The sequence below is a fragment of the Dreissena polymorpha genome, chromosome 5 (genome assembly GCF_020536995.1).
Source record: "Dreissena polymorpha isolate Duluth1 chromosome 5, UMN_Dpol_1.0, whole genome shotgun sequence".
NCBI lineage: Eukaryota > Metazoa > Mollusca > Bivalvia > Myida > Dreissenidae > Dreissena > Dreissena polymorpha.
The window spans coordinates 47,188,034-47,200,653 of NC_068359.1; the positions used below are offsets into that span (position 1 = coordinate 47,188,034).

Consider the following 12,620-nt stretch of genomic DNA (forward strand, 5'->3'; position numbering starts at 1 on the left):
TACATGAAGATTGGGCATTAAATGTGACTTCTACAGTGTTTAAAAGGTTTTTCTTTTTTTTGACCTAGTGACCTAGTTTTTGACCCGGCACAACCCAGTTTCGAACTCAGCTGAGATTTCATTGGGACAAAGCTTCTGACCAAGTTTCATGAAGATGGGACAAGAAATGTGGCCTCTAGAGTGTTTAAAAGCAAATGTTAACAGACGGACGGACATACGACGGACAAAGACCGGTCACAAAAGCTCACCTGAGCAATCAGGTGAGCTAAAAATATATCAAACAGTTCAACCAGCTTTTACTACTGACCACTGATATTAACATCTGGCATACAGCAAAGTGAGAGGGTCAGTAAGCTGAGTGGTAAATAGTTACACACTGCAATGATCAATATCTGGGGTCTTACAAATTCTAGAGCAGAACTAAAAATAGATTGGGAAATATGACTCAGCAGGTTAAACAATGGAGATAGATACTGCAAAATTGTGTACATGTTGTCTTCATTTCAGCTTTCTCTAAGTTGATAGGCTTACCATAAGTAATAATGACTAAAACAGTTGTTAATTATGAAAATTCTGTGTTAGGAAAAATTAAATAAAACAGTTAATGGTACATAATACTGACATAATAAAACCAAACTTTACTACACAGGACACAAATGTTCTGACCAAATTTCATGAAGATTGGGCAACTGAATTAAATATAACTAGAGCATTAACAAGATTTTACTATAGCCGTATAAGGAAAAATGCCCCGCCCCATCGGAAGCCATGTTTTTCAAGCAAACATAATTATTTTCGAACTCATCCAAGATATCATTGAGACCAATCTTCTGACCAAATTTCATGAAGATTGGACAATAAATGTGGCCTCTAGAGTGTTAACAAGGTTTTACTAAAGCCATATATAGCCATATAAGGAAAAATTCCCCACCCCTGGTGGCCATGTTTTTAAAGCAACAAAAACCATTTTCGAACTCATCCAAGATATCATTGGGACAAAGCTTCAGACCAAGTTTCATGATGATCGGAAAATAAATGTGACCTCTAGAGTGTTAACAAGGTCATACATTTCAATATAATTTTAAATATAACTTAAGAAGAACATGTGTCGAAAAATGCGAAATAAGCGAGATATTTAATTCTGAAATCGAAAATGTCTATACAGTAGAATTCGTCAGAATGTATATCATGCATGTACGATGTGAATCTCAATTTAGTTTAATGGTTGTTTTTAAATTCCTGCAGCGATGTCTATTCATTTGACACACGAACACTAACTCCGATCCTAATAAAAAGAGGAATTCTTCGGTTATTGTAGGAAAATATGTACGAAATATCTTCGTCACCATCAGCTCGGGGCGCTAATTTGTCTTTACTGCATTTTATGAAATTCGTCGTCAATATCTTGCCTATTTTGTGTTATTGTAACATGTATTTATCAATTTATTACAATTTAACACATATAAAAATTGTATAGTCTCGCTTTAATTGTTTGACAAAAGAATGCCATATTGTACAGAATCATCAAACAATAAAAAACATATTCAAATGTTTGCTATCTTCCAGAATGTATAACTATCATTTATAATTAATTCCACTTAATCTTCTTGTGCTTAAAACAAATATTTTAAAAAGGGAGACAACTTTGTCAATTCAACATAATTTTTCATTTGCAGTTAAGTGTTCATAAGCTGTTATTACTATATAAATATTAGGAAAATGACACCCCCCCAGCGGCCATGCTTTTTTACCGATCCGAACCATTTTCGAACTCAACTGTCATATCCAAAAAACACTTGTTCTGACCAAATTTCATGAACATTGGACCAAAAATGTGACTTCTAGAGTGTTCCCTTGTTTTCACTATATACATATAAAGAAATATATGGCCTGGCGGCCATGTTTTTTCACCGATCTGGACCATTTTCGAACTCGTCCAAGAAATCAATAAAACAAATGTTTTGACCAACTTTCATGATGATTGGGCAAAAATTGTGACTTCTAGAGTGTTTACAAGGTTTCTCTATAGCCAAATAAGGAAAACTGCCCCGCCCACTGGCGGCCATGTTTTTCAACACACAGGAACCACTTTTGAACTCAATCAAGATATCATTAAGACAAACATTTTGACAAAGTTACATGAAGATTGAACATAAAATGTGACTTCTACAGTGTTTACAAGGTTTTTCTTTTTTTTTACCTAGTGACCTAGTTTTTGACCCGGCACAACCCAGTTTCAAACTCGGCCGAGATTTTATTGGGGCAAAGCTTTTGACCAAGTTTCATGAAGATGGGACAAGAAATGTGGCCTCTAGAGTGTTTACGAGCAAATGTTTACAGACGGACGGACGGACATACGACGGACAAACACCGGTCAGAAAAGCTCACCTGAGCTAAAAAAAATATAACAGTCCAACAATTAATTATTTTTTCAGAGTAGATTTTTTTAAAGTTTTACTTATACATTCAATATATAATAGTGGTTTTCTTATTTTGGATGAAAAATAAATGGAAAAGTAGAGTTTTACAAAGAACATGTATTTTGACAATAAACTGCTTTTAGTAATTTATTACTAGCACACCTCAAATGCCCTATTCAACTGAGTACATCTTAACATTTCAGATGGCAAACTACAGTCTGAGACAGCCAATATCTTTCAAAGTTTTTCCACCATACAGAGCGTATGATTCTCTGTGTGTAGTCTGTTTTGTGGCCAGGACATCTTTGTATCTTTAGTAGCCACCAAGACTTTATCCCCGGCATTTGTGCCATCTTCCGTGGTCCCACTTTGCTCTGTCTTGCGACTTGTGTCATCTGAGCTCGCAGTGCCACTGCTTTCTGGCTGCTTAGTGTCTTCTGATTTGGGTGCCTGTCATAAACTTTATATTTCATTTTACAGAATCATTTAGCAAAATGTAAATCTGCTTTATATTTCATTATAAATACTACGCAAAAACCCCTGAAGAAAACATAAAACTATAATACCTGTGTAAGAACTGGGTTATTTAACCAGTTTTTTTAGTTACACCATGATTGAAACTTCAGAGGGGGGATATTGGAGTCACCTGTCTGTCTGTCCGCAAAAGTTTTAAGAGTGTTCACCAGGTAAAAGTTGACGACGAATGACGCAAAACAAATGTCAGACAAAAGGTGATTACCAAAGCTCAGTTAAGTAATGCTATTGAGTAATTTCCGTTTCAATTACAGAACTACAACATAATTGGGAAGTTCTACCTCATAACATCATATAGGGGCCTACATCAACTGATGTATGAACCATTGGACAGAATGTTAAACATAGCACAAGAGCCACACCTTTGAAAAAACGTTTTAAGACATGTGACTGTTGGTCAGTGTTTTTTTTTCACCATTTCGGGAATGGGGCTGGGTCCCTTTGGCTTGGGAAATATTGTGCCCTTTTGACTAAAACTGGGAAATTAATATTGTTGATTTTATGCTTACAAATACTTTATACTTGATAATAAAAGTGATTCAATATTATATTTACTAAGGTTCAACTATAGCTGGATTTGGAGATGAATGACATGTTTAGACTTATTAAACAAAAAAATTATTTTTTGGAAACCTTCCATTGGGATTTGTAGGGTCCCATTTGAGAAATATATATACTTTTTTCCATTGGGAATGGGTCACCCTACCAAACACTTCAGAAGACATGTGACTGTTGGTACCCACCTCCTGCAGATCAAATCTCTTCTTCAGCCTCTCCCTAATCAGCAGTCCACGGATCAGCTTCCTCCAGTTGTCATAGACACGCTTCTCACGTTTCTACAAAGTATACATGAATGGTAGGCATATCATGGGAAAACTGTTGTTATACTTTTTGGACATATATGTGCCGTCCACTTATCGAGGACAGGAATTTCACATAGCACACCGAAAAAGATTTCATTTCACATGACCACTTGGTATAGAAGGTGCCTACAATTAGGACAACTTACAACGCATTCTTCAATATAACTTAGTTGATTTTTTTTCTGTTTCCACCAATAACCAATATGGCAGTAAAATTGTATTATAGGACTCCATTGACAATGTTTGTGCATTTAAAACAGAATGACACCCCTTAAATCCCTGTTCGTATTTAAAACCCACTAGCCTTCCCTACTACAGTATTTACCAGTATTTGGTACAGTGAGGTCGTAAGTTCCGAATCACTAACGAAATTATCAATGTATACTTTAAAAGAGCAACCGACAAAGATTTCGAATTTAGTGATTTTGTTAGATAATTTCAACCTCGATCCTGTGCTCACATTGATTTTAAGGGAGTTTCTAAATATAGATGTGTGTTTATGTTTTTCCTCGATCGTACAGTTTCTCCATTTCCGGTTAATATTCTCCAATAGCGAATCACGTGACAGCAAGTCCATTTTCATTAAAGGGGTCGTCTCAAAACAAACTTTAACTGTCAAAATCGTTTATTTACATGCATCTTTATTTAAATATCAGCAACATAACCTGATTGGTATGTATAAATCACAGAAATTATAATAACAATTACAATAAAGAAAACAAAAATACACAATAAAGACAACAAAAACAATCGGGCCCTTTCAAGAGAAAACACAGTGCAGTGCATGTACAGACGAGACAGGAGTTCCGGATCACTAATGAAACTAACGCCGTTTACAAATCCTAATTTATACCAATTTGCTAGTGTTATACCTCGTTCGAAGCTGATTTTATTCCGCTATCCTACATAAGTTTCACTAACCCCTAAAAGCCCTGGTGATATTTAAAACCCACTTGCCTACCCTACTTCAGTATATTGATTCGGTACCAAAATCCATTAAATCCCTGGTGATATTTAACGCCACACAAGACTATCGTGTTACAGTATTTCCTTGGTACCCACCTCTGCTTCTTTCTCCCTCAGTATCTCCTGCTCTTCGTCCCAGGCTGCCAGCAGAATGTCCTTGAACTCTTCACATACTATCCACCCATCCATCCTGTAATATCACAGAACAAGAGATGTGTTTGTCAGAAACACAATGCCCCCTACTGCGCCGCTTTGAAATATATATTTTTATTATTATATCCCTTTAAAAAATATTACTTCCCTTGTGAAAATGATTTGTAACTGCCAAATGATAAATAGAAATTATCCCCCTTTAAAGATTGTTATTTCCCTTTGATTTGTTTTTTTTTTACCTTTGACCTTGAAGGATGACCTTGACCTTTTACAACTCAAAATGTGCAGCTTCATGAGATACGCATGCATGCCAAATATTAAGCTGCTATCTTCAATATTGCAAAAGTTATGGCCAATGTTAAAGTTTTCGGACGGACGGACGGACGGACAGACAGACGGACAGACATACATACAGGCAGACGGACGGACTGACGGACAGTTCAACTGCTATATGCCACCCTACCGGGGGCATAACAATAATGACATAGGTCGCAGTGCTGTAATGGATATGGTGTCCGCCTAGGGATCGGGAGGTCACGGGTTTATTCCACAACGTGGGAGCGTTCTTAAGATTTACCCCATAGACACATAGTACTGGTTAACAGTCCCAGGAGACAAGAGTAAAAAGCGTATTAAATAAATAATAACACAGATACAGAATTATAAATAGACTAAACTGTGGCACCATTCCTAAGATCTGCCAAAAACACTACACAGGAAATGGACTTGTGAGTGTTTCAATAAGCCCAAGGCTTTCAATGCAATCCAGCTTAGATAAAAAGGCTTAAATTTAAACTAGGGGAGTTAAAAGGCCTTAATGGGGTATAGTTAGTATTTGTAGCAAGTTAATCACCAAAAATTGCATACATTAACCATTGGTATACTGTATACCCTTGATTGTCTGGGAAACCTGGGCTTGACAAATGTGTCTAAAGTGTCATCTCAGATTAGCCTCTGCACTTAAACAGGCTTATAAGGGACGACACTTTCCACCTAGACTTTCGAAGAGATTTCCTTTTAACAAAACTTAAACAAAAGCCGAAAGTGTCCTACAGATAAGCCTGTGCGGATTACACAGGCTTATCTGGAATGACATTTTACCCAAATGCATTAAGCCCAGTTTTCCCAGAACGTGGCTTATACTGCACAGGCAGCACAGTTCATGTACAGGGGATGGGAGAAGCCACAGTGATGGTCCCAGCCCACCATGGCAGGGGCGCAGTCAATGTCCAGCTTCTTGGCTACTTTGTTCAGACCTGGAACTAAACGTTATATGAAAGTGAGAACAACTTTAACCATTTCCCGATCAGCAGCAAAGTAAAAATGTCTAAACGCCACTGGATAAAACCAGAACAGCCTGTCAGTAACTTGCAGCAAGATCAGGTGTTATGCTGTTTGCTGCTCATCAGTATCTTAGGGTCGGAAATAAGCCTTTTAAACTAAAATCTATTGAAATAGGTCCTATTTTTATTTTTGATGTAACAACAATCACATCAAAATACTTATCTGAGCAGGAAAGAGTAATTTACAGTAATTGTTAATTTGTTTGCTAAGTTTGATTGTAAAGCAATTTTCAGCAGCATTTTAATGGTATAATAGAGGTCAGTTCACAATTTTTCACTTTGTGGATGTTTTATTTTAAAAGAAGTCTCTTCTTAATAAAATCCATTATAAGTGTAAAGTGTCAACCCTGATTAGCCAGTGTGGACTTCACAGGCAAATCTGGGACGATACTTTACATACATGCATTAAGCCCTGTTTTCCCAGGCTCATATGCACTTACTCTTCAGATGGACAGTTCCAGCAGGTAACATGGTTGGCAGGAACATCTCCACGTTGCCGTGAGCGTTTCTAGGCACCTTGCCCTGCAAACAGAATGCTAGAATGGTGAAACTTATTACAAACATATGAATCAGCATGTCAATTTACTGACCTCCATATTTTCAACACAAACGTAGTTGTGGCCCCTTTCCATACAAACACTAGAGCTTTGTCACAGACGTGACGTATAACCCCACGTGCCGCAATGACACAGACTAATTTGCATGCTGTCTTCACAAAACAAGAGAATCTAATTTTTGGCGATTTTTAAGAATTATTATGCCATTATCATTTATAGTCATTTTTGACCTTTGAACTCAAAGTGTGACCTCGAACTTGGAGATATCGACACAATTCTTTTTTGCAACACACCGTCCAATGATGGTGAACAAATGATTTTAAAATGGCACAATGAACGACATAGTTATGGCCCGGAAAAGCTCATTTATGGCCATTTTTGACCTTTAAACTCAGTGTGACCTTGACCTTGGAGATATCTACCTAATTCTTTTGCGCGACAAACCGTCCAATGCTGCTGAACAAATGTGCCACATGATTTGAAAATCTCACAATGAACGACATAGTTATGGCCTGGACAAGCTCATTTATGGCCATTTTTGACCTTTGAGCTCAAAGTGTGACCTTGACCTTGGAGAAATCAACGTAATTCTTTCGTGCAACACACTGTCCAGTGATGGTTGCCAAATGATTTTAAAATTTCACAATGTATGACATATTTATGGCCTGGACAAGCTCATTTATGACCTTTTTTGACCTTTGAACTCAAAGTGTGACCTTGACCTTGGAGATATCAACGTATTTCTTTCATGCGACACACCATCCAATGATGGTGAACACATGTGCTAAATGATTTTAAAATCTCACAATGAACGACATAGTTATGGCCCAGACAAGCTCATGTATGGCCATTTTTGACCTTTGAAGTCTAAGTGTGGCCTTAACCTTTGAGATATCGACGTAATTCTTTCTCGAGACCCACCGTCCAATTATGGTGAACAAATGTGCCAAATGATTTTAAAATCTCACAATAAATGACAAAGTTATGGCCCGGACAAGCTCATTTATGGCCATTTTTGACCTTTGAACTCAAAGTGTGACCTTGACCTTTGAGATATCGACGTAATTCTTTCATGCGACACACCGTCCAATGATGGTGAACCAATGTGCCAAATGATTTTAAAATCTCACTATGAACAACATAGTTATTGCCCTGACAAGATTTCGGAAAAGACTGACGGACCGAAAAAGTGATTCCTATATAGCCCCCAAAATCCCAGAAGCTAAAATCCCAGAAGCTAAAATAATAATTTCCTTAAAAGGACTGAAACTTTACAAACATATAAATGGCCATGTGGAATTACACATCTGCATCTTTCAGTTCAGACATTTTCTACCCACCTTGAGCTATGGGCCTGTTTTAAGCAAAACAAATTATATTTTAAGCTCACCTAAGCACAACGTGCTCATGGTGAGCTTTTGTGATCGCTTTTTGTCCGTCGTCCGTTGTGTGTTGTGCGGCATCAACATTTGCCTTTTTAACTCTCTAGGGGCCACATTTATTGTCCAGTCTTAATGAAATTTGGTCAGAAGATTGGTTTCAATGATATCTAGGATGAGTTCGAAAATGGTTACGTTTGCTTGAAAAACATGGCTGCCAAAAGCGGGGCATTTTTCCTTATATGGCTATATACGGCAATAGTAAAATCTTGTTAACTCTCTAGAGGCCACAGTTATTGTCTGATCTTCATAAAACTTAGTCAGAAGATTCATCCCAATAATATCTTGGACGAGTTCGAAAATGATGCCGGTTGGTTGAAAAACATGGCCGCCAGGGGGTGGGGCATTTTTCCTTATATGGCTATAGTAAAACCTTGTTAACACTCTAGAGGCCACATTTATTTTCCGATCTTCATGAAACTTGCTCAGAAGATTTGTCCCACTGATATCTTGAATGAGTTTATAAATGGTAACCATTGCTTGAAAAACATGGCTGCCAAGGGGCTTGGCATTTTTCCTTATATGGCTATATATGGCTATAGTAAAATCTTGTTAACACTCGAGAGGCCACATTTATTGTCCAATCATCATGAAACTTGGTCAGAAGATTCATCCCAATATTATCTTGGACATGTTCGAAAATGATGCCGGTTGGTTGAAAAACATGGCCGCCAGGGGGCTGGGCATTTTTCCTTTTATGGCTATAGTAAAACCTTGTTAACACTCTTGAGGCCACATTTATTGTCCAATCTTGATGAAATATGGTCAGAAGATTTGTCTTAATAATACCTTGGATGAGTTCGAAAATGGTTACCTTTGCTTGAAAAACATGGCCGCCAAGGGGCAGGGCATTTTTCCTTATATGGCTATATAAGGCTATAGTAAACTCTTGTAAACACTCTAGAGGCCACATTTATAGTCAGATCTTCATGAAACTCGGTCAGAAGATTCATCCCAATAATATCTTGGACGAGTTCAAAAATGATGCCAGTTGGTTGAAAAACATGGCCACCACGGGGGCGGGGCTATTTTCCTTATATGGATTTAGTAAAACCTTGTTAACACTCTAGAGGTCACATTTATTTTCCCGATCATCATGAAACTTAGAAGATTTGTCCCAATGATATCTTGGATGAGTTTTCCTTATATGGCTATATATGGCTATAGTAAAACCTTGTTAACACATTAGAGGCCACATTTATTGTCCAATCTTCATTAATTTGGTCAGAAGATTGGTCTCAATGAAGTCTTGGATGAGTTCGAAAATAATTATGTTTGCTTGAAAAACATGGCTTCCAAGGGGCGGGTCATTTTTCCTAATATGGCTATAGTAAAATCTTGTCAACACTCTAGAGTCCACATTTACTGTCCGATCTTCATGAAACTTGGCCAGAAGATTCATCCTTATAATATCTTAAAAGAGTTCAAAAATGATGCCGGTTGGTTGAAAAACATGGCTTCCAGGGGGCGGGGCATTTTTCCTTATATGGCTATAGTAAAACCTTGTTAACACTCTAGAGGCCACATTTATTTTCCGATCTTCGTGAAACTTGGTCAGAAGATTTGTCCCAATGATATCTTGTTATCTCAGGTGAGCGACTTTGGGCCTTTCAGGCCCTCTTGTTTACTTGTGTCGCGTATCATAAAAAAGTATTGCTGCTTACGGGTGTTAAACAGTATGTGAACTCGCGCATCTCCATAATTTCAGTTTTTTCCCACATACTAGTAAGTGGAGTTTTTAGACAAAAGAGAAATGTGGAGGAACTTATATCCTATAAACACAATTTTAGTTTAAGTATGTAGGTGAGTATTTAGCACAATCATGACCCTGTTCAATATGCCATTCTATTTAAGCTTTCTCTGTGAAAAGGTGGTTTACAGCATGTGCGTAAAGTGTTGTCCCAGATTAGCCTGTGCAGTCCTCACAGGCTAATCAGGGACGACACTTTCAGTCTAAACTTGATTTTTGCTAAGAAGAGACTTTCTTGAAACGAAAAATATCATTAAAGTCGAAAGTGTCATCCCAGATTAGCCTGTGTGGACTGCACAGGCTAATCTGGGACAACACTTTATGCACATGCATTAATCCCGCTTTTTCACATAGCACGGCTCATTTATATTAGTTGGTACACACTTTTTTGCAATTTTATACGTATAAGTTATATACTTACCCTTTCCCACTCAAACCAAAGTGAAAATGGCTATACGCAACCAGCATAGAACCAGAACAGTCTATGAGTAACTCTAGGTCTGTTCAGGTTTACTCTGTTTGCTGCCAATCAGTATCTAAGGGTTGAACATGTAGGTTTTAAACTTTGAATCTAGTGACAAAAGGACTGAATTTATTTAATTCAATTTTCTAAGGGACTAGAAACTAGTGTATGTGATTGGAACATGGTTAAACCCTTATTATACTGACATCAACAGCAGGTGGAGGGATGTAGACTTCAGTCTGCCACTTTCCAAACAGCTCCAGATCGTTTGCCTCTGGGTCTTCCTTCGGCTTGTTCTGTCATCATTAAAGTATATGCCTAAATAAGGCATCCTTTTATGACGGGTTATACACCGATGAAATGCATATAACTGCTATTTAATGCTTATAATTAGAACCAAAAATGCAATAATTTCCTCTAATTTTAATATCCAAAGATATTAAGGGTTGCCGTGGCCTAGTGGATATGGTTTCTGCCTAGCGACTGGGGGGTAATGGGTTTGATTCCTACTGTGGGAGGGTTCTTAAGATCTCCAACATAGACAACAAGTACTGGTTCTAGTCCCAGGAAATGGACTCAAGAGCATTTCAAATAAGCATTAGGCTCTCTATGCAATCAAGCTTTAATAAATAGTTTTAAACTAATATCAAAAGAGCAACAACAGACTTCTATACACTAACCTACAAATTAACTCTTTCAGTGCTGGAACCGAATTTTGAAGGCCTTTGCAAACCGTTTGGATCCAGATGAGATGCCACACAACGTGGCGTCTCATCAGGATCCAAACTGTTTGCAATTCTGATAGTATTCTTTGAAAAAAAATGAAGAAAATGCTAATTTGAGAAATTCAGCAGACGACATTTTAGCAGACAACAAATTTCCCAGCATGCAAAGGATTAAGTTACCTATTTTGCCTAGGTTCAAAGGCAGGTAACTGCTTGCACTTCTACATAGTATAAACAACATATCTATGAAGTTTTGATGCACAAAAGACCGCGAGACAAGTTCAAGACACAAAGTAACCATGAACAATAATGTAAGTATAAACAATTTGCTGAGTTTTAAGGCACATAACTCTGAAAAGAATTTCGCAACATACACAATTCACAGTGGTAAACTAAAATTATTTCTTTTGTATATAGCAATAGCTATTTTGCAATGACTATAAACGAATGTAACTTATAATATATTTTTGTTTTTATGTACTCCTTGTTACATCAAAATATCAATGATTTAAAAATGGTAATTCACTGTTTCAAACAATGAAAAATATCAGTCAAAATTTTGGATAATTTTCACTTTTTTCGCATTAAGCATAAAATAAAAAGATAATTTGTTGGTTTCAGAGGATCATTGACTTTTGTCCACTGATGATCTAAGAAATTAAAAAGTTTCATGAGTGGATGTACCACACTTAAATATTTTTATTTCTCTGATTACCATTGAAGAATTAAATTTGATAATGTACTTAACAAATATCCTCTGTGTGAAAATAAATGGAATGTTTCTCAATATCCGCCTTTCATGAAAATATGGTCAGAACATTTTCTTAATAACATAAGTATTTGACGATTCAGAAAGAGGATATTAACATTAAGCCATGCAATCAAAAATATTTACAAAAAGATCTCGGGTGATCATATTTACCCATTTTGGCCTTGACTTGACAAACTTGTACGGTTCCTCTCCAAGCCTTACAGACCGACCCTCTTTTAGCCAATTTTCTCTGGAATGCAGCTGAAAAAATGAATTATTTAATGTACAACAAAGTTGTGTATGATTGAAAACAATTTCTGAAAATTTTACTCGGAAAGTCATTTAAAAAATATTACGGATGTGTATGTTTTTCTAGACTTGTTGTCAAACGACTCTGTGCAAGAAGTATAGATGCCTTTTGATTGTTTCACATTTTATCTCTGCTGCTAATCTGTTTCATTGCGCTACAAGATTAAAATGACATTTTTTCTAAACTACCTATATATGCTATCTTTTTAGAAACTTCATTCACATGCATATTTCAGTGACATTCATAAATCATCGCAATGTTATCAAAAATGTTCAAAGTGTCGGGCAAGAATGACATATTGTAAGAACCAGTATCAAAGATTTGCTGTACAAATGCTGACATTTGA

General features: G+C 36.8%; 1 protein-coding gene across 3 annotated transcripts in view; it reads right to left on the reverse strand.

Moving 5' to 3' along the window:
• Nucleotides 1-2,390: 2,390 nt before the first annotated feature.
• LOC127881205 (DNA repair protein complementing XP-C cells homolog) overlaps nucleotides 2,391-12,620 on the reverse strand; it is a 35,446-nt gene continuing 25,216 nt past the window's right edge. For 2 of the 3 annotated variants that reach the window (XM_052428916.1, XM_052428915.1), the window contains 7 exons: nucleotides 12,136-12,225; nucleotides 10,695-10,784; nucleotides 6,720-6,801; nucleotides 6,105-6,198; nucleotides 4,880-4,973; nucleotides 3,698-3,790; nucleotides 2,391-2,870 (listed from right to left, as the gene is read on the reverse strand). In XM_052428916.1, coding sequence (XP_052284876.1) covers nucleotides 2,658-2,870; nucleotides 3,698-3,790; nucleotides 4,880-4,973; nucleotides 6,105-6,198; nucleotides 6,720-6,801; nucleotides 10,695-10,784; nucleotides 12,136-12,225 — 756 coding nt within the window. In that variant the 3' untranslated portion in view covers nucleotides 2,391-2,657. Of the gene's footprint in view, nucleotides 2,871-3,697; nucleotides 3,791-4,879; nucleotides 4,974-6,037; nucleotides 6,199-6,719; nucleotides 6,802-10,694; nucleotides 10,785-12,135; nucleotides 12,226-12,620 lie in introns of those variants that run through there. The other variant, XR_008049964.1, reaches the window with a different exon arrangement.